At 55.8% G+C, this 24,097-nt stretch overlaps 1 protein-coding gene across 1 annotated transcript in view; it reads right to left on the bottom strand.

Annotated features, from left to right (window-relative positions):
- LOC128350501 (mucin-16-like) overlaps positions 1 to 22,803 on the bottom strand; it is a 37,027-nt gene extending 14,224 nt beyond the window's left edge. The window contains exon 1 of the mRNA XM_053308923.1: positions 129 to 22,803. Within this exon, the coding sequence (XP_053164898.1) occupies positions 129 to 22,803 (22,675 nt within the window). The remainder of the gene's footprint in view (positions 1 to 128) is intronic.
- Positions 22,804 to 24,097: the final 1,294 nt, after the last annotated feature.

The following is a 24,097-nucleotide window of genomic DNA, read 5'->3' as shown; positions in this document are numbered from 1 at the left end:
TTCTGTGCTGGCAGAGCTGCTTCCCGTTTCAACAGCAAACCCACTCGTTGCTGAGAGCGGTGGAGTTCTTCCTGAAGACATCTGTTCCCTGCTGGTGAGCAGTGCCTCAGTTTGGGAAAGAATTGTACCAGTGGAGGTAGCTGCTACAGGGGTAAGGATGGTCCCTGCCGCTGCAGTGCTGGCAATTGCTGGGGTGTTTCCTGCTTCCGGGGAGTCGGTTCTTTGCCTCGGACTCACTGCATTAGGAGTGCTGCTCAAAAGCGAGGTGAGCGGTGACGCCGTTGGCTCTGCTTGCGAACTCACAAGCGATGGAGTACCTGCCTCAGATTCAGTCTTGGTGAAGGCAGCCTCCCTGGTTACCGAGTTGGTCATGTCCGAAGAGCTCTTGGACCTAGCTGTTACTGAGGAGGTGGCTTCCACCGCTGAGGAAGGAGAGCTAGAGGAGCCTTCCGTTGTGCCCAGCGTTCCTGTGCCGGCAGAGCTGATTGTCTTTTCCACAGGGAATGGACTTGTTGCTGAGAGCTGTGGAGTTCTTCTCGAAGACACTTGTTCACTGGTGGTGAGCCGTGTGGAAGGAGAGGCAGAGGAGCCTTCCTTTGGGCCCTGTGTTTCTGTCTGGGCAGAGCTGGTTTCATCTTGGGCAGGGAACTGACTTGTTGCTGAGAGCCCTGGAGTTATTCCTGAAGACATCTGTTCCCTGGTGGTGAGGAATGCCTCGGAGTGCAGAGGAGTTGGGGAGGTGGAGATAGCCGCAGCAGGGGTCCCGGTGACTTGGGAAAGGAGGGTCCCTGCTCCTGCAGTGCTAGCAGTTGCTGGGGTGTTTCCTGCTTGCGAGGAGGCTGTTGTAGGCATCGGACTGGCTGCATTGGGAGTGCTGCTCAAAAGCGAGGAGAAAGGTGACGCCGTTGCCTCTGCTTCGGATGACACAGGCGATGGAGAAGCTGCATCCGAATGAGTGGTGCTGAAGGCAGACTCCCTGCTAGCTGGGTTGGTGGTGACAGACGAATTCTTGGACGCAACCGTTACAGAGGAGGTGGCTTCCGTGCCTGAGGAAGAAGAGGTAGAGGATTGTTCCGTTGGGCCCAGTCTTTCTGTGCTGGCAGAGCTGCTTCCCGTTTCAACAGCAAACCCACTCGTTGCTGAGAGCGGTGGAGTTCTTCCTGAAGACATCTGTTCCCTGGTGGTGAGCAGTGCCTCAGTTTGGGAAGGAATTGTACCAGTGGAGGTAGCTGCTACAGGGGTAAGGATGGTCCCTGCCGCTGCAGTGCTGGCAATTGCTGGGGTGTTTCCTGCTTCCGGGGAGTCGGTTCTTTGCCTCGGACTCACTGCATTAGGAGTGCTGCTCAAAAGCGAGGTGAGCGGTGACGCCGTTGGCTCTGCTTGCGAACTCACAAGCGATGGAGTACCTGCATCAGATTCAGTCTTGGTGAAGGCAGCCTCCCTGGTTACCGAGTTGGTCATGTCCGAAGAGCTCTTGGACCTAGCTGTTACTGAGGAGGTGGCTTCCACCTCTGAGGAAGGAGAGCTAGAGGAGCCTTCCGTTGTGCCCAGCGTTCCTGTGCCGGCAGAGCTGGTTGTCTTTTCCACAGGGAATGGACTTGTTGCTGAGAGCTGTGGAGTTCTTCTCGAAGACACTTGTTCACTGGTGGTGAGCCGTGTGGAAGGAGAGGCAGAGGAGCCTTCCTTTGGGCCCTGTGTTTCTGTCTGGGCAGAGCTGGTTTCATCTTGGGCAGGGAACTGACTTGTTGCTGAGAGCCCTGGAGTTATTCCTGAAGACATCTGTTCCCTGGTGGTGAGGAATGCCTCGGAGTGCAGAGGAGTTGGGGAGGTGGAGATAGCCGCAGCAGGGGTCCCGGTGACTTGGGAAAGGAGGGTCCCTGCTCCTGCAGTGCTAGCAGTTGCTGGGGTGTTTCCTGCTTGCGAGGAGGCTGTTGTAGGCATCGGACTGGCTGCATTGGGAGTGCTGCTCAAAAGCGAGGAGAAAGGTGACGCCGTTGCCTCTGCTTCGGATGACACAGGCGATGGAGAAGCTGCATCCGATTGAGTGGTGCTGAAGCCAGCCTCCCTGCTAGCTGGGTTGGTGGTGACAGACGAATTCTTGGACGCAACCGTTACAGAGGAGGTGGCTTCCGTGCCTGAGGAAGAAGAGGTAGAGGATTGTTCCGTTGGGCCCAGTATTTCTGTGCTGGCAGAGCTGCTTCCCGTTTCAACAGCAAACCCACTCGTTGCTGAGAGCGGTGGAGTTCTTCCTGAAGACATCTGTTCCCTGGTGGTGAGCAGTGCCTCAGTTTGGGAAGGAATTGTACCAGTGGAGGTAGCTGCTACAGGGGTAAGGATGGTCCCTGCCGCTGCAGTGCTGGCAATTGCTGGGGTGTTTCCTGCTTCCGGGGAGTCGGTTCTTTGCCTCGGACTCACTGCATTAGGAGTGCTGCTCAAAAGCGAGGTGAGCGGTGACACCGTTGGCTCTGCTTGCGAACTCACAAGCGATGGAGTACCTGCCTCAGATTCAGTCTTGGTGAAGGCAGCCTCCCTGGTTACCGAGTTGGTCATGTCCGAAGAGCTCTTGGACCTAGCTGTTACTGAGGAGGTGGCTTCCACCTCTGAGGAAGGAGAGCTAGAGGAGCCTTCCGTTGTGCCCAGCGTTCCTGTGCCGGCAGAGCTGGTTGTCTTTTCCACAGGGAATGGACTTGTTGCTGAGAGCTGTGGAGGTCTTCTCGAAGACACTTGTTCACTGGTGGTGAGCCGTGTGGAAGGAGAGGCAGAGGAGCCTTCCTTTGGGCCCTGTGTTTCTGTCTGGGCAGAGCTGGTTTCATCTTGGGCAGGGAACTGACTTGTTGCTGAGAGCCCTGGAGTTATTCCTGAAGACATCTGTTCCCTGGTGGTGAGGAATGCCTCGGAGTGCAGAGGAGTTGGGGAGGTAGAGATAGCCGCAGCAGGGGTCCCGGTGACTTGGGAAAGGAGGGTCCCTGCTCCTGCAGTGCTAGCAGTTGCTGGGGTGTTTCCCGCTTGCGAGGAGGCTGTTGTAGGCATCGGACTGGCTGCATTGGGAGTGCTGCTCAAAAGCGAGGAGAAAGGTGACGCCGTTGCCTCTGCTTCGGATGACACAGGCGATGGAGAAGCTGCATCCGATTGAGTGGTGCTGAAGGCAGACTCCCTGCTAGCTGGGTTGGTGGTGACAGACGAATTCTTGGACGCAACCGTTACAGAGGAGGTGGCTTCCGTGCCTGAGGAAGAAGAGGTAGAGGATTGTTCCGTTGGGCCCAGTATTTCTGTGCTGGCAGAGCTGCTTCCCGTTTCAACAGCAAACCCACTTGTTGCTGAGAGCGGTGGAGTTCTTCCTGAAGACATCTGTTCCCTGCTGGTGAGCAGTGCCTCAGTTTGGGAAGGAATTGTACCAGTGGAGGTAGCTGCTACAGGGGTAAGGATGGTCCCTGCCGCTGCAGTGCTGGCAATTGCTGGGGTGTTTCCTGCTTCCGGGGAGTCGGTTCTTTGCCTCGGACTCACTGCATTAGGAGTGCTGCTCAAAAGCGAGGTGAGCGGTGACGCCGTTGGCTCTGCTTGCGAACTCACAAGCGATGGAGTACCTGCCTCAGATTCAGTCTTGGTGAAGGCAGCCTCCCTGGTTACCGAGTTGGTCATGTCCGAAGAGCTCTTGGACCTAGCTGTTACTGAGGAGGTGGCTTCCACCTCTGAGGAAGGAGAGCTAGAGGAGCCTTCCGTTGTGCCCAGTGTTCCTGTGCCGGCAGAGCTGGTTGTCTTTTCCACAGGGAATGGACTTGTTGCTGAGAGCTGTGGAGTTCTTCTCGAAGACACTTGTTCACTGGTGGTGAGCCGTGTGGAAGGAGAGGCAGAGGAGCCTTCCTTTGGGCCCTGTGTTTCTGTCTGGGCAGAGCTGGTTTCATCTTGGGCAGGGAACTGACTTGTTGCTGAGAGCCCTGGAGTTATTCCTGAAGACATCTGTTCCCTGGTGGTGAGGAATGCCTCGGAGTGCAGAGGAGTTGGGGAGGTAGAGATAGCCGCAGCAGGGGTCCCGGTGACTTGGGAAAGGAGGGTCCCTGCTCCTGCAGTGCTAGCAGTTGCTGGGGTGTTTCCTGCTTGCGAGGAGGCTGTTGTAGGCATCGGACTGGCTGCATTGGGAGTGCTGCTCAAAAGCGAGGAGAAAGGTGACGCCGTTGCCTCTGCTTCGGATGACACAGGCGATGGAGAAGCAGCATCCGATTGAGTGGTGCTGAAGGCAGACTCCCTGCTAGCTGGGTTGGTGGTGACAGACGAATTCTTGGACGCAACCGTTACAGAGGAGGTGGCTTCCGTGTCTGAGGAAGAAGAGGTAGAGGATTGTTCCGTTGGGCCCAGTATTTCTGTGCTGGCAGAGCTGCTTCCCGTTTCAACAGCAAACCCACTTGTTGCTGAGAGCGGTGGAGTTCTTCCTGAAGACATCTGTTCCCTGGTGGTGAGCAGTGCCTCAGTTTGGGAAGGAATTGTACCAGTGGAGGTAGCTGCTACAGGGGTAAGGATGGTCCCTGCCGCTGCAGTGCTGGCAATTGCTGGGGTGTTTCCTGCTTCCGGGGAGTCGGTTCTTTGCCTCGGACTCACTGCATTAGGAGTGCTGCTCAAAAGCGAGGTGAGCAGTGACGCCGTTGGCTCTGCTTGCGAACTCACAAGCGATGGAGTACCTGCCTCAGATTCAGTCTTGGTGAAGGCAGCCTCCCTGGTTACCGAGTTGGTCATGTCCGAAGAGCTCTTGGACCTAGCTGTTACTGAGGAGGTGGCTTCCACCTCTGAGGAAGGAGAGCTAGAGGAGCCTTCCGTTGTGCCCAGCGTTCCTGTGCCGGCAGAGCTGGTTGTCTTTTCCACAGGGAATGGACTTGTTGCTGAGAGCTGTGGAGTTCTTCTCGAAGACACTTGTTCACTGGTGGTGAGCCGTGTGGAAGGAGAGGCAGAGGAGCCTTCCTTTGGGCCCTGTGTTTCTGTCTGGGCAGAGCTGGTTTCATCTTGGGCAGGGAACTGACTTGTTGCTGAGAGCCCTGGAGTTATTCCTGAAGACATCTGTTCCCTGGTGGTGAGCAATGCCTCGGAGTGCAGAGGAGTTGGGGAGGTAGAGATAGCCGCAGCAGGGGTCCCGGTGACTTGGGAAAGGAGGGTCCCTGCTCCTGCAGTGCTAGCAGTTGCTGGGGTGTTTCCTGCTTGCGAGGAGGCTGTTGTAGGCATCGGACTGGCTGCATTGGGAGTGCTGCTCAAAAGCGAGGAGAAAGGTGACGCCGTTGCCTCTGCTTCGGATGACACAGGCGATGGAGAAGCTGCATCCGATTGAGTGGTGCTGAAGGCAGACTCCCTGCTAGCTGGGTTGGTGGTGACAGACGAATTCTTGGACGCAACCGTTACAGAGGAGGTGGCTTCCGTGCCTGAGGAAGAAGAGGTAGAGGATTGTTCCGTTGGGCCCAGTATTTCTGTGCTGGCAGAGCTGCTTCCCGTTTCAACAGCAAACCCACTCGTTGCTGAGAGCGGTGGAGTTCTTCCTGAAGACATCTGTTCCCTGCTGGTGAGCAGTGCCTCAGTTTGGGAAAGAATTGTACCAGTGGAGGTAGCTGCTACAGGGGTAAGGATGGTCCCTGCCGCTGCAGTGCTGGCAATTGCTGGGGTGTTTCCTGCTTCCGGGGAGTCGGTTCTTTGCCTCGGACTCACTGCATTAGGAGTGCTGCTCAAAAGCGAGGTGAGCGGTGACGCCGTTGGCTCTGCTTGCGAACTCACAAGCGATGGAGTACCTGCCTCAGATTCAGTCTTGGTGAAGGCAGCCTCCCTGGTTACCGAGTTGGTCATGTCCGAAGAGCTCTTGGACCTAGCTGTTACTGAGGAGGTGGCTTCCACCTCTGAGGAAGGAGAGCTAGAGGAGCCTTCCGTTGTGCCCAGCGTTCCTGTGCCGGCAGAGCTGGTTGTCTTTTCCACAGGGAATGGACTTGTTGCTGAGAGCTGTGGAGTTCTTCTCGAAGACACTTGTTCACTGGTGGTGAGCCGTGTGGAAGGAGAGGCAGAGGAGCCTTCCTTTGGGCCCTGTGTTTCTGTCTGGGCAGAGCTGGTTTCATCTTGGGCAGGGAACTGACTTGTTGCTGAGAGCCCTGGAGTTATTCCTGAAGACATCTGTTCCCTGGTGGTGAGGAATGCCTCGGAGCGCAGAGGAGTTGGCGAGGTGGAGATAGCCGCAGCAGGGGTCCCGGTGACTTGGGAAAGGAGGGTCCCTGCTCCTGCAGTGCTAGCAGTTGCTGGGGTGTTTCCTGCTTGCGAGGAGGCTGTTGTAGGCATCGGACTGGCTGCATTGGGAGTGCTGCTCAAAAGCGAGGAGAAAGGTGACGCCGTTGCCTCTGCTTCGGATGACACAGGCGATGGAGAAGCTGCATCCGATTGAGTGGTGCTGAAGCCAGCCTCCCTGCTAGCTGGGTTGGTGGTGACAGACGAATTCTTGGACGCAACCGTTACAGAGGAGGTGGCTTCCGTGTCTGAGGAAGAAGAGGTAGAGGATTGTTCCGTTGGGCCCAGTATTTCTGTGCTGGCAGAGCTGCTTCCCGTTTCAACAGCAAACCCACTTGTTGCTGAGAGCGGTGGAGTTCTTCCTGAAGACATCTGTTCCCTGGTGGTGAGCAGTGCCTCAGTTTGGGAAAGAATTGTACCAGTGGAGGTAGCTGCTACAGGGGTAAGGATGGTCCCTGCCGCTGCAGTGCTGGCAATTGCTGGGGTGTTTCCTGCTTCCGGGGAGTCGGTTCTTTGCCTCGGACTCACTGCATTAGGAGTGCTGCTCAAAAGCGAGGTGAGCGGTGACGCCGTTGGCTCTGCTTGCGAACTCACAAGCGATGGAGTACCTGCCTCAGATTCAGTCTTGGTGAAGGCAGCCTCCCTGGTTACCGAGTTGGTCATGTCCGAAGAGCTCTTGGACCTAGCTGTTACTGAGGAGGTGGCTTCCACCTCTGAGGAAGGAGAGCTAGAGGAGCCTTCCGTTGTGCCCAGCGTTCCTGTGCCGGCAGAGCTGGTTGTCTTTTCCACAGGGAATGGACTTGTTGCTGAGAGCTGTGGAGGTCTTCTCGAAGACACTTGTTCACTGGTGGTGAGCCGTGTGGAAGGAGAGGCAGAGGAGCCTTCCTTTGGGCCCTGTGTTTCTGTCTGGGCAGAGCTGGTTTCATCTTGGGCAGGGAACTGACTTGTTGCTGAGAGCCCTGGGGTTATTCCTGAAGACATCTGTTCCCTGGTGGTGAGGAATGCCTCGGAGTGCAGAGGAGTTGGGGAGGTAGAGATAGCCGCAGCAGGGGTCCCGGTGACTTGGGAAAGGAGGGTCCCTGCTCCTGCAGTGCTAGCAGTTGCTGGGGTGTTTCCCGCTTGCGAGGAGGCTGTTGTAGGCATCGGACTGGCTGCATTGGGAGTGCTGCTCAAAAGCGAGGAGAAAGGTGACGCCGTTGCCTCTGCTTCGGATGACACAGGCGATGGAGAAGCTGCATCCGATTGAGTGGTGCTGAAGGCAGCCTCCCTGCTAGCTGGGTTGGTGGTGACAGACGAATTCTTGGACGCAACCGTTACAGAGGAGGTGGCTTCCGTGTCTGAGGAAGAAGAGGTAGAGGATTGTTCCGTTGGGCCCAGTATTTCTGTGCTGGCAGAGCTGCTTCCCGTTTCAACAGCAAACCCACTTGTTGCTGAGAGCGGTGGAGTTCTTCCTGAAGACATCTGTTCCCTGGTGGTGAGCAGTGCCTCAGTTTGGGAAGGCATTGTACCAGTGGAGGTAGCTGCTACAGGGGTAAGGATGGTCCCTGCCGCTGCAGTGCTGGCAATTGCTGGGGTGTTTCCTGCTTCCGGGGAGTCGGTTCTTTGCCTCGGACTCACTGCATTAGGAGTGCTGCTCAAAAGCGAGGTGAGCGGTGACGCCGTTGGCTCTGCTTGTGAACTCACAAGCGATGGAGTACCTGCCTCAGATTCAGTCTTGGTGAAGGCAGCCTCCCTGGTTACCGAGTTGGTCATGTCCGAAGAGCTCTTGGACCTAGCTGTTACTGAGGAGGTGGCTTCCACCTCTGAGGAAGGAGAGCTAGAGGAGCCTTCCGTTGTGCCCAGCGTTCCTGTGCCGGCAGAGCTGGTTGTCTTTTCCACAGGGAATGGACTTGTTGCTGAAAGCTGTGGAGTTCTTCTCGAAGACACTTGTTCACTGGTGGTGAGCCGTGTGGAAGGAGAGGCAGAGGAGCCTTCCTTTGGGCCCTGTGTTTCTGTCTGGGCAGAGCTGGTTTCATCTTGGGCAGGGAACTGACTTGTTGCTGAGAGCCCTGGAGTTATTCCTGAAGACATCTGTTCCCTGGTGGTGAGGAATGCCTCGGAGTGCAGAGGAGTTGGGGAGGTGGAGATAGCCGCAGCAGGGGTCCCGGTGACTTGGGAAAGGAGGGTCCCTGCTCCTGCAGTGCTAGCAGTTGCTGGGGTGTTTCCTGCATGCGAGGAGGCTGTTGTAGGCATCGGACTGGCTGCATTGGGAGTGCTGCTCAAAAGCGAGGAGAAAGGTGACGCCGTTGCCTCTGCTTCGGATGACACAGGCGATGGAGAAGCTGCATCCGATTGAGTGGTGCTGAAGCCAGCCTCCCTGCTAGCTGGGTTGGTGGTGACAGACGAATTCTTGGACGCAACCGTTACAGAGGAGGTGGCTTCCGTGTCTGAGGAAGAAGAGGTAGAGGATTGTTCCGTTGGGCCCAGTATTTCTGTGCTGGCAGAGCTGCTTCCCGTTTCAACAGCAAACCCACTCGTTGCTGAGAGCGGTGGAGTTCTTCCTGAAGACATCTGTTCCCTGGTGGTGAGCAGTGCCTCAGTTTGGGAAGGAATTGTACCAGTGGAGGTAGCTGCTACAGGGGTAAGGATGGTCCCTGCCACTGCAGTGCTGGCAATTGCTGGGGTGTTTCCTGCTTCCGGGGAGTCTGTTCTTTGCCTCGGACTCACTGCATTAGGAGTGCTGCTCAAAAGCGAGGTGAGCGGTGACGCCGTTGGCTCTGCTTGCGAACTCACAAGCGATGGAGTACCTGCATCAGATTCAGTCTTGGTGAAGGCAGCCTCCCTGGTTACCGAGTTGGTCATGTCCGAAGAGCTCTTGGACCTAGCTGTTACTGAGGAGGTGGCTTCCACCGCTGAGGAAGGAGAGCTAGAGGAGCCTTCCGTTGTGCCCAGCGTTCCTGTGCCGGCAGAGCTGGTTGTCTTTTCCACAGGGAATGGACTTGTTGCTGAGAGCTGTGGAGTTCTTCTCGAAGACACTTGTTCACTGGTGGTGAGCCGTGTGGAAGGAGAGGCAGAGGAGCCTTCCTTTGGGCCCTGTGTTTCTGTCTGGGCAGAGCTGGTTTCATCTTGGGCAGGGAACTGACTTGTTGCTGAGAGCCCTGGAGTTATTCCTGAAGACATCTGTTCCCTGGTGGTGAGGAATGCCTTGGAGTGCAGAGGAGTTGGGGAGGTGGAGATAGCCGCAGCAGGGGTCCCGGTGACTTGGGAAAGGAGGGTCCCTGCTCCTGCAGTGCTAGCAGTTGCTGGGGTGTTTCCTGCTTGCGAGGAGGCTGTTGTAGGCATCGGACTGGCTGCATTGGGAGTGCTGCTCAAAAGCGAGGAGAAAGGTGACGCCGTTGCCTCTGCTTCGGATGACACAGGCGATGGAGAAGCTGCATCCGATTGAGTGGTGCTGAAGGCAGCCTCCCTGCTAGCTGGGTTGGTGGTGACAGACGAATTCTTGGACGCAACCGTTACAGAGGAGGTGGCTTCCGTGTCTGAGGAAGAAGAGGTAGAGGATTGTTCCGTTGGGCCCAGTATTTCTGTGCTGGCAGAGCTGCTTCCCGTTTCAACAGCAAACCCACTCGTTGCTGAGAGCGGTGGAGTTCTTCCTGAAGACATCTGTTCCCTGGTGGTGAGCAGTGCCTCAGTTTGGGAAGGAATTGTACCAGTGGAGGTAGCTGCTACAGGGGTAAGGATGGTCCCTGCCGCTGCAGTGCTGGCAATTGCTGGGGTGTTTCCTGCTTCCGGGGAGTCGGTTCTTTGCCTCGGACTCACTGCATTAGGAGTGCTGCTCAAAAGCGAGGTGAGCGGTGACGCCGTTGGCTCTGCTTGCGAACTCACAAGCGATGGAGTACCTGCATCAGATTCAGTCTTGGTGAAGGCAGCCTCCCTGGTTACCGAGTTGGTCATGTCCGAAGAGCTCTTGGACCTAGCTGTTACTGAGGAGGTGGCTTCCACCGCTGAGGAAGGAGAGCTAGAGGAGCCTTCCGTTGTGCCCAGCGTTCCTGTGCCGGCAGAGATGGTTGTCTTTTCCACAGGGAATGGACTTGTTGCTGAGAGCTGTGGAGTTCTTCTCGAAGACACTTGTTCACTGGTGGTGAGCCGTGTGGAAGGAGAGGCAGAGGAGCCTTCCTTTGGGCCCTGTGTTTCTGTCTGGGCAGAGCTGGTTTCATCTTGGGCAGGGAACTGACTTGTTGCTGAGAGCCCTGGAGTTATTCCTGAAGACATCTGTTCCCTGGTGGTGAGGAATGCCTCGGAGTGCAGAGGAGTTGGGGAGGTGGAGATAGCCGCAGCAGGGGTCCCGGTGACTTGGGAAAGGAGGGTCCCTGCTCCTGCAGTGCTAGCAGTTGCTGGGGTGTTTCCTGCTTGCGAGGAGGCTGTTGTAGGCATCGGACTGGCTGCATTGGGAGTGCTGCTCAAAAGCGAGGAGAAAGGTGACGCCGTTGCCTCTGCTTCGGATGACACAGGCGATGGAGAAGCTGCATCCGATTGAGTGGTGCTGAAGGCAGCCTCTCTGCTAGCTGGGTTGGTGGTGACAGACGAATTCTTGGACGCAACCGTTACAGAGGAGGTGGCTTCCGTGTCTGAGGAAGAAGAGGTAGAGGATTGTTCCGTTGGGCCCAGTATTTCTGTGCTGGTAGAGCTGCTTCCCGTTTCAACAGCAAACCCACTTGTTGCTGAGAGTGGTGGAGTTCTTCCTGAAGACATCTGTTCCCTGGTGGTGAGCAGTGCCTCAGTTTGGGAAGGAATTGTACCAGTGGAGGTAGCTGCTACAGGGGTAAGGATGGTCCCTGCCGCTGCAGTGCTGGCAATTGCTGGGGTGTTTCCTGCTTCCGGGGAGTCGGTTCTTTGCCTCGGACTCACTGCACTAGGAGTGCTGCTCAAAAGCGAGGTGAGCGGTGACGCCGTTGGCTCTGCTTGCGAACTCACAAGCGATGGAGTACCTGCCTCAGATTCAGTCTTGGTGAAGGCAGCCTCCCTGGTTACCGAGTTGGTCATGTCCGAAGAGCTCTTGGACCTAGCTGTTACTGAGGAGGTGGCTTCCACCGCTGAGGAAGGAGAGCTAGAGGAGCCTTCCGTTGTGCCCAGCGTTCCTGTGCCGGCAGAGCTGGTTGTCTTTTCCACAGGGAATGGACTTGTTGCTGAGAGCTGTGGAGTTCTTCTCGAAGACACTTGTTCACTGGTGGTGAGCCGTGTGGAAGGAGAGGCAGAGGAGCCTTCCTTTGGGCCCTGTGTTTCTGTCTGGGCAGAGCTGGTTTCATCTTGGGCAGGGAACTGACTTGTTGCTGAGAGCCCTGGAGTTATTCCTGAAGACATCTGTTCCCTGGTGGTGAGGAATGCCTCGGAGTGCAGAGCAGTTGGGGAGGTGGAGAGAGCCGCAGCAGGGGTCCCGGTGACTTGGGAAAGGAGGGTCCCTGCTCCTGCAGTGCTAGCAGTTGCTGGGGTGTTTCCTGCTTGCGAGGAGGCTGTTGTAGGCATCGGACTGGCTGCATTGGGAGTGCTGCTCAAAAGCGAGGAGAAAGGTGACGCCGTTGCCTCTGCTTCGGATGACACAGGCGATGGAGAAGCTGCATCCGATTGAGTGGTGCTGAAGGCAGACTCCCTGCTAGCTGGGTTGGTGGTGACAGACGAATTCTTGGACGCAACCGTTACAGAGGAGGTGGCTTCCGTGTCTGAGGAAGAAGAGGTAGAGGATTGTTCCGTTGGGCCCAGTATTTCTGTGCTGGCAGAGCTGCTTCCCGTTTCAACAGCAAACCCACTTGTTGCTGAGAGCGGTGGAGTTCTTCCTGAAGACATCTGTTCCCTGCTGGTGAGCAGTGCCTCAGTTTGGGAAGGAATTGTACCAGTGGAGGTAGCTGCTACAGGGGTAAGGATAGTCCCTGCCGCTGCAGTGCTGGCAATAGCTGGGGTCTTTCCTGCTTCCGGGGAGTCGGTTCTTTGCCTCGGACTCACTGCATTAGGAGTGCTGCTCAAAAGCGAGTTGAGCGGTGACGCCGTTGGCTCTGCTTGCGAACTCACAAGCGATGGAGTACCTGCATCAGATTCAGTCTTGGTGAAGGCAGCCTCCCTGGTTACCGAGTTGGTCATGTCCGAAGAGCTCTTGGACCTAGCTGTTACTGAGGAGGTGGCTTCCACCGCTGAGGAAGGAGAGCTAGAGGAGCCTTCCGTTGTGCCCAGCGTTCCTGTGCCGGCAGAGCTGGTTGTCTTTTCCACAGGGAATGGACTTGTTGCTGAGAGCTGTGGAGTTCTTCTCGAAGACACTTGTTCACTGGTGGTGAGCCGTGTGGAAGGAGAGGCAGAGGAGCCTTCCTTTGGGCCCTGTGTTTCTGTCTGGGCAGAGCTGGTTTCATCTTGGGCAGGGAACTGACTTGTTGCTGAGAGCCCTGGAGTTATTCCTGAAGACATCTGTTCCCTGGTGGTGAGGAATGCCTCGGAGTGCAGAGGAGTTGGGGAGGTGGAGATAGCCGCAGCAGGGGTCCCGGTGACTTGGGAAAGGAGGGTCCCTGCTCCTGCAGTGCTAGCAGTTGCTGGGGTGTTTCCTGCTTGCGAGGAGGCTGTTGTAGGCATCGGACTGGCTGCATTGGGAGTGCTGCTCAAAAGCGAGGAGAAAGGTGACGCCGTTGCCTCTGCTTCGGATGACACAGGCGATGGAGAAGCTGCATCCGATTGAGTGGTGCTGAAGGCAGACTCCCTGCTAGCTGGGTTGGTGGTGACAGACGAATTCTTGGACGCAACCGTTACAGAGGAGGTGGCTTCCGTGTCTGAGGAAGAAGAGGTAGAGGATTGTTCCGTTGGGCCCAGTATTTCTGTGCTGGCAGAGCTGCTTCCCGTTTCAACAGCAAACCCACTTGTTGCTGAGAGCGGTGGAGTTCTTCCTGAAGACATCTGTTCCCTGCTGGTGAGCAGTGCCTCAGTTTGGGAAGGAATTGTACCAGTGGAGGTAGCTGCTACAGGGGTAAGGATGGTCCCTGCCGCTGCAGTGCTGGCAATTGCTGGGGTGTTTCCTGCTTCCGGGGAGTCGGTTCTTTGCCTCGGACTCACTGCATTAGGAGTGCTGCTCAAAAGCGAAGTGAGCGGTGACGCCGTTGGCTCTGCTTGCGAACTCACAAGCGATGGAGTACCTGCCTCAGATTCAGTCTTGGTGAAGGCAGCCTCCCTGGTTACCGAGTTGGTCATGTCCGAAGAGCTCTTGGACCTAGCTGTTACTGAGGAGGTGGCTTCCACCGCTGAGGAAGGAGAGCTAGAGGAGCCTTCCGTTGTGCCCAGCGTTCCTGTGCCGGCAGAGATGGTTGTCTTTTCCACAGGGAATGGACTTGTTGCTGAGAGCTGTGGAGTTCTTCTCGAAGACACTTGTTCACTGGTGGTGAGCCGTGTGGAAGGAGAGGCAGAGGAGCCTTCCTTTGGGCCCTGTGTTTCTGTCTGGGCAGAGCTGGTTTCATCTTGGGCAGGGAACTGACTTGTTGCTGAGAGCCCTGGAGTTATTCCTGAAGACATCTGTTTCCTGGTGGTGAGGAATGCCTCGGAGTGCAGAGGAGTTGGGGAGGTGGAGATAGCCGCAGCAGGGGTCCCGGTGACTTGGGAAAGGAGGGTCCCTGCTCCTGCAGTGCTAGCAGTTGCTGGGGTGTTTCCTGCTTGCGAGGAGGCTGTTGTAGGCATCGGACTGGCTGCATTGGGAGTGCTGCTCAAAAGCGAGGAGAAAGGTGACGCCGTTGCCTCTGCTTCGGATGACACAGGCGATGGAGAAGCTGCATCCGATTGAGTGGTGCTGAAGGCAGCCTCCCTGCTAGCTGGGTTGGTGGTGACAGACGAATTCTTGGACGCAACCGTTACAGAGGAGGTGGCTTCCGTGTCTGAGGAAGAAGAGGTAGAGGATTGTTCCGTTGGGCCCAGTATTTCTGTGCTGGTAGAGCTGCTTCCCGTTTCAACAGCCAACCTACTTGTTGCTGAGAGCGGTGGAGTTCTTCCTGAAGACATCTGTTCCCTGGTGGTGAGCAGTGCCTCAGTTTGGGAAGGAATTGTACCAGTGGAGGTAGCTGCTACAGGGGTAAGGATAGTCCCTGCCGCTGCAGTGCTGGCAATTGCTGGGGTGTTTCCTGCTTCCGGGGAGTCGGTTCTTTGCCTCGGACTCACTGCATTAGGAGTGCTCCTCAAAAGCGAGGTGAGCGGTGACACCGTTGGCTCTGCTTGCGAACTCACAAGCGATGGAGTACCTGCCTCAGATTCAGTCTTGGTGAAGGCAGCCTCCCTGGTTACCGAGTTGGTCATGTCCGAAGAGCTCTTGGACCTAGCTGTTACTGAGGAGGTGGCTTCCACCGCTGAGGAAGGAGAGCTAGAGGAGCCTTCCGTTGTGCCCAGCGTTCCTGTGCCGGCAGAGCTGGTTGTCTTTTCCACAGGGAATGGACTTGTTGCTGAGAGCTGTGGAGTTCTTCTCGAAGACACTTGTTCACTGGTGGTGAGCCGTGTGGAAGGAGAGGCAGAGGAGCCTTCCTTTGGGCCCTGTGTTTCTGTCTGGGCAGAGCTGGTTTCATCTTGGGCAGGGAACTGACTTGTTGCTGAGAGCCCTGGAGTTATTCCTGAAGACATCTGTTCCCTGGTGGTGAGGAATGCCTCGGAGTGCAGAGGAGTTGGGGAGGTGGAGATAGCCGCAGCAGGGGTCCCGGTGACTTGGGAAAGGAGGGTCCCTGCTCCTGCAGTGCTAGCAGTTGCTGGGGTGTTTCCTGCTTGCGAGGAGGCTGTTGTAGGCATCGGACTGGCTGCATTGGGAGTGCTGCTCAAAAGCGAGGAGAAAGGTGACGCCGTTGCCTCTGCTTCGGATGACACAGGCGATGGAGAAGCTGCATCCGATTGAGTGGTGCTGAAGGTAGCCTCCCTGCTAGCTGGGTTGGTGGTGACAGACGAATTCTTGGACGCAACCGTTACAGAGGAGGTGGCTTCCGTGTCTGAGGAAGAAGAGGTAGAGGATTGTTCCGTTGGGCCCAGTATTTCTGTGCTGGCAGAGCTGCTTCCCGTTTCAACAGCCAACCCACTTGTTGCTGAGAGCGGTGGAGTTCTTCCTGAAGACATGTGTTCCCTGGTGGTGAACAGTGCCTCAGTTTGGGAAGGAATTGTACCAGTGGAGGTAGCTGCTACAGGGGTAAGGATGGTCCCTGCCGCTGCAGTGCTGGCAATTGCTGGGGTGTTTCCTGCTTCCGGGGAGTCGGTTCTTTGCCTCGGACTCACTGCATTAGGAGTGCTGCTCAAAAGCGAGGTGAGCGGTGACGCCGTTGGCTCTGCTTGCGAACTCACAAGCGATGGAGTACCTGCCTCAGATTCAGTCTTGGTGAAGGCAGCCTCCCTGGTTACCGAGTTGGTCATGTCCGAAGAGCTCTTGGACCTAGCTGTTACTGAGGAGGTGGCTTCCACCGCTGAGGAAGGAGAGCTAGAGGAGCCTTCCGTTGTGCCCAGCGTTCCTGTGCCGGCAGAGCTGGTTGTCTTTTCCACAGGGAATGGACTTGTTGCTGAGAGCTGTGGAGTTCTTCTCGAAGACACTTGTTCACTGGTGGTGAGCCGTGTGGAAGGAGAGGCAGAGGAGCCTTCCTTTGGGCCCTGTGTTTCTGTCTGGGCAGAGCTGGTTTCATCTTGGGCAGGGAACTGACTTGTTGCTGAGAGCCCTGGAGTTATTCCTGAAGACATCTGTTCCCTGGTGGTGAGGAATGCCTCGGAGTGCAGAGGAGTTGGGGAGGTGGAGATAGCCGCAGCAGGGGTCCCGGTGACTTGGGAAAGGAGGGTCCCTGCTCCTGCAGTGCTAGCAGTTGCTGGGGTGTTTCCTGCTTGCGAGGAGGCTGTTGTAGGCATCGGACTGGCTGCATTGGGAGTGCTGCTCAAAAGCGAGGAGAAAGGTGACGCCGTTGCCTCTGCTTCGGATGACACAGGCGATGGAGAAGCTGCATCCGATTGAGTGGTGCTGAAGGCAGCCTCCCTGCTAGCTGGGTTGGTGGTGACAGACGAATTCTTGGACGCAACCGTTACAGAGGAGGTGGCTTCCGTGTCTGAGGAAGAAGAGGTAGAGGATGGTTCCGTTGGGCCCAGTATTTCTGTGCTGGTAGAGCTGCTTCCCGTTTCAACAGCAAACCCACTTGTTGCTGAGAGCGGTGGAGTTCTTCCTGAAGACATCTGTTCCCTGGTGGTGAGCAGTGCCTCAGTTTGGGAAGGAATTGTACCAGTGGAGGTAGCTGCTACAGGGGTAAGGATGGTCCCTGCCGCTGCAGTGCTGGCAATTGCTGGGGTGTTTCCTGCTTCCGGGGAGTCGGTTCTTTGCCTCGGACTCACTGCATTAGGAGTGCTGCTCAAAAGCGAGGTGAGCGGTGACGCCGTTGGCTCTGCTTGCGAACTCACAAGCGATGGAGTACCTGCCTCAGATTCAGTCTTGGTGAAGGCAGCCTCCCTGGTTACCGAGTTGGTCATGTCCGAAGAGCTCTTGGACCTAGCTGTTACTGAGGAGGTGGCTTCCACCGCTGAGGAAGGAGAGCTAGAGGAGCCTTCCGTTGTGCCCAGCGTTCCTGTTCCGGCAGAGCTGGTTGTCTTTTCCACAGGGAATGGACTTGTTGCTGAGAGCTGTGTTGTTCTTCTCGAAGACACTTGTTCATTGGTGGTGAGCCGTGTGGAAGGAGAGGCAGAGGAGCCTTCCTTTGGGCCCTGTGTTTCTGTCTGGGCAGAGCTGGTTTCATCTTGGGCAGGGAACTGACTTGTTGCTGAGAGCCCTGGAGTTATTCCTGATGACATCTGTTCCCTGGTGGTGAGGAATGCCTCGGAGTGCAGAGGAGTTGGGGAGGTGGAGATAGCCGCAGCAGGGGTCCCGGTGACTTGGGAAAGGAGGGTCCCTGCTCCTGCAGTGCTAGCAGTTGCTGGGGTGTTTCCTGCTTGCGAGGAGGCTGTTGTAGGCATCGGACTGGCTGCATTGGGAGTGCTGCTCAAAAGCGAGGAGAAAGGTGACGCCGTTGCCTCTGCTTCGGATGACACAGGCGATGGAGAAGCTGCATCCGATTGAGTGGTGCTGAAGGTAGCCTCCCTGCTAGCTGAGTTGGTGGTGACAGACGAATTCTTGGACGCAACCGTTACAGAGGAGTTGGCTTCCGTGTCTGAGGAAGAAGAGGTAGAGGATTGTTCCGTTGGGCCCAGTATTTCTGTGCTGGCAGAGCTGCTTCCCGTTTCAACAGCCAACCCACTTGTTGCTGAGAGCGGTGGAGTTCTTCCTGAAGATATCTGTTCCCTGGTGGTGAGCAGTGCCTCAGTTTGGGAAGGAATTGTACCAGTGGAGGTAGCTGCTACAGGGGTAAGGATAGTCCCTGCCGCTGCAGTGCTGGCAATTGCTGGGGTGTTTCCTGCTTCCGGGGAGTCGGTTCTTTGCCTCGGACTCACTGCATTAGGAGTGCTGCTCAAAAGCGAGGTGAGCGGTGACGCCGTTGGCTCTGCTTGCGAACTCACAAGCGATGGAGTACCTGCCTCAGATTCAGTCTTGGTGAAGGCAGCCTCCCTGGTTACCGAGTTGGTCATGTCCGAAGAGCTCTTGGACCTAGCTGTTACTGAGGAGGTGGCTTCCACCGCTGAGGAAGGAGAGCTAGAGGAGCCTTCCGTTGTGCCCAGCGTTCCTGTGCCGGCAGAGATGGTTGTCTTTTCCACAGGGAATGGACTTGTTGCTGAGAGCTGTGGAGTTCTTCTCGAAGACACTTGTTCACTGGTGGTGAGCCGTGTGGAAGGAGAGGCAGAGGAGCCTTCCTTTGGGCCCTGTGTTTCTGTCTGGGCAGAGCTGGTTTCATCTTGGGCAGGGAACTGACTTGTTGCTGAGAGCCCTGGAGTTATTCCTGAAGACATCTGTTCCCTGGTGGTGAGGAATGCCTCGGAGTGCAGAGGAGTTGGGGAGGTGGAGATAGCCGCAGCAGGGGTCCCGGTGACTTGGGAAAGGAGGGTCCCTGCTCCTGCAGTGCTAGCAGTTGCTGGGGTGTTTCCTGCTTGCGAGGAGGCTGTTGTAGGCATCGGACTGGCTGCATTGGGAGTGCTGCTCAAAAGCGAGGAGAAAGGTGACGCCGTTGCCTCTGCTTCGGATGACACAGGCGATGGAGAAGCTGCATCCGATTGAGTGGTGCTGAAGGCAGCCTCCCTGCTAGCTGGGTTGGTGGTGACAGACGAATTCTTGGACGCAACCGTTACAGAGGAGGTGGCTTCCGTGTCTGAGGAAGAAGAGGTAGAGGATTGTTCCGTTGGGCCCAGTATTTCTGTGCTGGCAGAGCTGCTTCCCGTTTCAACAGCCAACCCACTTGTTGCTGAGAGCGGTGGAGTTCTTCCTGAAGACATCTGTTCCCTGGTGGTGAGCAGTGCCTCAGTTTGGGAAGGAATTGTACCAGTGGAGGTAGCTGCTACAGGGGTAAGGATAGTCCCTGCCGCTGCAGTGCTGGCAATTGCTGGGGTGTTTCCTGCTTCCGGGGAGTCGGTTCTTTGCCTCGGACTCACTGCATTAGGAGTGCTCCTCAAAAGCGAGGTGAGCGGTGACGCCGTTGGCTCTGCTTGCGAACTCACAAGCGATGGAGTACCTGCCTCAGATTCAGTCTTGGTGAAGGCAGCCTCCCTGGTTACCGAGTTGGTCATGTCCGAAGAGCTCTTGGACCTAGCTGTTACTGAGGAGGTGGCTTCCACCGCTGAGGAAGGAGAGCTAGAGGAGCCTTCCGTTGTGCCCAGCGTTCCTGTTCCGGCAGAGCTGGTTGTCTTTTCCACAGGGAATGGACTTGTTGCTGAGAGCTGTGTTGTTCTTCTCGAAGACACTTGTTCATTGGTGGTGAGCCGTGTGGAAGGAGAGGCAGAGGAGCCTTCCTTTGGGCCCTGTGTTTCTGTCTGGGCAGAGCTGGTTTCATCTTGGGCAGGGAACTGACTTGTTGCTGAGAGCCCTGGAGTTATTCCTGATGACATCTGTTCCCTGGTGGTGAGGAATGCCTCGGAGTGCAGAGGAGTTGGGGAGGTGGAGATAGCCGCAGCAGGGGTCCCGGTGACTTGGGAAAGGAGGGTCCCTGCTCCTGCAGTGCTAGCAGTTGCTGGGGTGTTTCCTGCTTGCGAGGAGGCTGTTGTAGGCATCGGACTGGCTGCATTGGGAGTGCTGCTCAAAAGCGAGGAGAAAGGTGACGCCGTTGCCTCTGCTTCGGATGACACAGGCGATGGAGAAGCTGCATCCGATTGAGTGGTGCTGAAGGTAGCCTCCCTGCTAGCTGAGTTGGTGGTGACAGACGAATTCTTGGACGCAACCGTTACAGAGGAGTTGGCTTCCGTGTCTGAGGAAGAAGAGGTAGAGGATTGTTCCGTTGGGCCCAGTATTTCTGTGCTGGCAGAGCTGCTTCCCGTTTCAACAGCCAACCCACTTGTTGCTGAGAGCGGTGGAGTTCTTCCTGAAGATATCTGTTCCCTGGTGGTGAGCAGTGCCTCAGTTTGGGAAGGAATTGTACCAGTGGAGGTAGCTGCTACAGGGGTAAGGATAGTCCCTGCCGCTGCAGTGCTGGCAATTGCTGGGGTGTTTCCTGCTTCCGGGGAGTCGGTTCTTTGCCTCGGACTCACTGCATTAGGAGTGCTGCTCAAAAGCGAGGTGAGCGGTGACGCCGTTTGCTCTGCTTGCGAACTCACAAGCGATGGAGTACCTGCCTCAGATTCAGTCTTGGTGAAGGCAGCCTCCCTGGTTACCGAGTTGGTCATGTCCGAAGAGCTCTTGGACCTAGCTGTTACTGAGGAGGTGGCTTCCACCGCTGAGGAAGGAGAGCTAGAGGAGCCTTCCGTTGTGCCCAGCGTTCCTGTGCCGGCAGAGCTGGTTGTCTTTTCCACAGGGAATGGACTTGTTGCTGAGAGCTGTGGAGTTCTTCTCGAAGACACTTGTTCACTGGTGGTGAGCCGTGTGGAAGGAGAGGCAGAGGAGCCTTCCTTTGGGCCCTGTGTTTCTGTCTGGGCAGAGCTGGTTTCATCTTGGGCAGGGAACTGACTTGTTGCTGAGAGCCCTGGAGTTATTCCTGAAGACATCTGTTCCCTGGTGGTGAGGAATGCCTCGGAGTGCAGAGGAGTTGGGGAGGTGGAGATAGCCGCAGCAGGGGTCCCGGTGACTTGGGAAAGGAGGGTCCCTGCTCCTGCAGTGCTAGCAGTTGCTGGGGTGTTTCCTGCTTGCGAGGAGGCTGTTGTAGGCATCGGACTGGCTGCATTGGGAGTGCTGCTCAAAAGCGAGGAGAAAGGTGACGCCGTTGCCTCTGCTTCGGATGACACAGGCGATGGAGAAGCTGCATCCGATTGAGTGGTGCTGAAGGCAGCCTCCCTGCTAGCTGGGTTGGTGGTGACAGACGAATTCTTGGACGCAACCGTTACAGAGGAGGTGGCTTCCGTGTCTGAGGAAGAAGAGGTAGAGGATTGTTCCGTTGGGCCCAGTATTTCTGTGCTGGCAGAGCTGCTTCCCGTTTCAACAGCCAACCCACTTGTTGCTGAGAGCGGTGGAGTTCTTCCTGAAGACATCTGTTCCCTGGTGGTGAGCAGTGCCTCAGTTTGGGAAGGAATTGTACCAGTGGAGGTAGCTGCTACAGGGGTAAGGATAGTCCCTGCCGCTGCAGTGCTGGCAATTGCTGGGGTGTTTCCTGCTTCCGGGGAGTCGGTTCTTTGCCTCGGACTCACTGCATTAGGAGTGCTGCTCAAAAGCGAGGTGAGCGGTGACGCCGTTTGCTCTGCTTGCGAACTCACAAGCGATGGAGTACCTGCCTCAGATTCAGTCTTGGTGAAGGCAGCCTCCCTGGTTACCGAGTTGGTCATGTCCGAAGAGCTCTTGGACCTAGCTGTTACTGAGGAGGTGGCTTCCACCGCTGAGGAAGGAGAGCTAGAGGAGCCTTCCGTTGTGCCCAGCGTTCCTGTGCCGGCAGAGCTGGTTGTCTTTTCCACAGGGAATGGACTTGTTGCTGAGAGCTGTGGAGTTCTTCTCGAAGACACTTGTTCACTGGTGGTGAGCCGTGTGGAAGGAGAGGCAGAGGAGCCTTCCTTTGGGCCCTGTGTTTCTGTCTGGGCAGAGCTGGTTTCATCTTGGGCAGGGAACTGACTTGTTGCTGAGAGCCCTGGAGTTATTCCTGAAGACATCTGTTCCCTGGTGGTGAGGAATGCCTCGGAGTGCAGAGGAGTTGGGGAGGTGGAGATAGCCGCAGCAGGGGTCCCGGTGACTTGGGAAAGGAGGGTCCCTGCTCCTGCAGTGCTAGCAGTTCCTGGGGTGTTTCCTGCTTGCGAGGAGGCTGTTGTAGGCATCGGACTGGCTGCATTGGGAGTGCTGCTCAAAAGCGAGGAGAAAGGTGACGCCGTTGCCTCTGCTTCGGATGACACAGGCGATGGAGAAGCTGCATCCGATTGAGTGGTGCTGAAGGCAGCCTCCCTGCTAGCTGAGTTGGTGGTGACAGACGAATTCTTGGACGCAACCGTTACAGAGGAGGTAGCTTCCGTGTCTGAGGAAGAAGAGGTAGAGGATTGTTCCATTGGGCCCAGTATTTCTGTGCTGGCAGAGCTGCTTCCCGTTTCAACAGCCAACCCACTTGTTGCTGAGAGCGGTGGAGTTCTTCCTGAAGACATCTGTTCCCTGGTGGTGAGCAGTGCCTCAGTTTGGGAAGGAATTGTACCAGTGGAGGTAGCTGCTACAGGGGTAAGGATGGTCCCTGCCGCTGCAGTGCTGGCAATTGCTGGGGTGTTTCCTGCTTCCGGGGAGTCGGTTCTTTGCCTCGGACTCACTGCATTAGGAGTGCTGCTCAAAAGCGAGGTGAGCGGTGACGCCGTTGGCTCTGCTTGCGAACTCACAAGCGATGGAGTACCTGCCTCAGATTCAGTCTTGGTGAAGGCAGCCTCCCTGGTTACCGAGTTGGTCATGTCCGAAGAGCTCTTGGACCTAGCTGTTACTGAGGAGGTGTCTTCCACCTCTGAGGAAGGAGAGCTAGAGGAGCCTTCCGTTGTGCCCAGCGTTCCTGTGCCGGCAGAGCTGGTTGTCTTTTCCACAGGGAATGGACTTGTTGCTGAGAGCTGTGGAGTTCTTCTCGAAGACACTTGTTCACTGGTGGTGAGCCGTGTGGAAGGAGAGGCAGAGGAGCCTTCCTTTGGGCCCTGTGTTTCTGTCTGGGCAGAGCTGGTTTCATCTTGGGCAGGGAACTGACTTGTTGCTGAGAGCCCTGGAGTTATTCCTGAAGACATCTGTTCCCTGGTGGTGAGGAATGCCTCGGAGTGCAGAGGAGTTGGGGAGGTGGAGATAGCCGCAGCAGGGGTCCCGGTGACTTGGGAAAGGAGGGTCCATGCTCCTGCAGTGCTAGCAGTTGCTGGGGTGTTTCCTGCTTGCGAGGAGGCTGTTGTAGGCATCGGACTGGCTGCATTGGGAGTGCTGCTCAAAAGCGAGGAGAAAGGTGACGCCGTTGCCTCTGCTTCGGATGACACAGGCGATGGAGAAGCTGCATCCGATTGAGTGGTGCTGAAGGCAGACTCCCTGCTAGCTGAGTTGGTGGTGACAGACAAATTCTTGGACGCAACCATTACAGAGGAGGTGGCTTCCGTGTCTGAGGAAGAAGAGGTAGAGGATTGTTCCGTTGGGCCCAGTATTTCTGTGCTGGCAGAGCTGCTTCCCGTTTCAACAGCAAACCCACTTGTTGCTGAGAGCGGTGGAGTTCTTCCTGAAGACATCTGTTCCCCTCTTTTAGGGCTGCTTCCTTTGTTAGCTGTCGCTTCTGAGAATAGTACAGCCATACCTGGTACAATGGAACAAAGAGGCGACATTGAATAATAATAAAGAAAATGTTCCCAAGAGGTGCAGAGGAGGGCCACCATTAAAATCAAGTTCCTGGATCGCCTTCTTTATATGGCAAGCTTTAGCATCTGGGATTTTTAGCTTCAGAAAGAGGCATCTGCGGGAATCCATGATAGAGGTGTGTAAAATTAGGCATATAGCAGAGAGATTCGACATAGTGAGAAAATTTTGTGCACTCTCAACCGTAGTACCATGGACCATCACCTGAATCTCAATGCCAGGAGATTGAAGACCAACACAATGAAGTACATTTTCACACTAGCTTGGTGATTGCCACTTGCTTGGGTTGTTTAGAAAGGACTTAGATAAATTCATGGAAGACAGTTCTATCTGTGGCTACTTGTATGGAGATCAACAAGACACTTCCAGTCTCAGAGGCAAGATGCCTCTAAATACCAGTTGCAGAGGAGCAACAGCAAGAGATATGGCATGCCCCCACCTCTTTCTTGTGTGCTTCTCAGAGGCATCTGGTGTTCCACTGTGTGACTTTATCCAGCACTGATCCATCACTGTGGGACTGATCCAGCAGGGCTGGTTTTTTTTTGTTTTGATATAAGTCTCCAGATGGCCTGCTAAGTAGGGATGTGTGAACCAGTTCGGATCTGAACCGGTCCGGATCCAAACCGGTTCCGGTTCGGCGGTTCGGTTCGGATTCGAACCAAACTGGGGTGGTTGTTTCGAATGAGTTCGGACCGGTTCAGACAGGTTTGGACACCTGAAAATTGGTAGGATGGTAGCTGGCACCCAGGGGTACCTGTCATCCAAACCCCCAAGCAATCAGACACTCGCACGATTTTTTATGAATTTTTGAAAAATATTTTTATTTTTCCCTCATAGTATATAATGGGACTCGAACCAGGCCATTATTACTTATTGTGTAGCACCCATGGTTGCCAACAACCATGCAAACCCTGAAGCAATCAGACACCCCTATGATTTTTTTTATGAATATTTGAAATATTTTTAATTATTTTTCTCATAGTGTATAATGGGACCCAAACCAGTCCATATCCCCTATTGTGG

Source organism: Hemicordylus capensis, chromosome 3, assembly GCF_027244095.1.
Source record: "Hemicordylus capensis ecotype Gifberg chromosome 3, rHemCap1.1.pri, whole genome shotgun sequence".
NCBI lineage: Eukaryota > Metazoa > Chordata > Lepidosauria > Squamata > Cordylidae > Hemicordylus > Hemicordylus capensis.
This window is presented reverse-complemented; position numbering and strand designations above follow the sequence as displayed.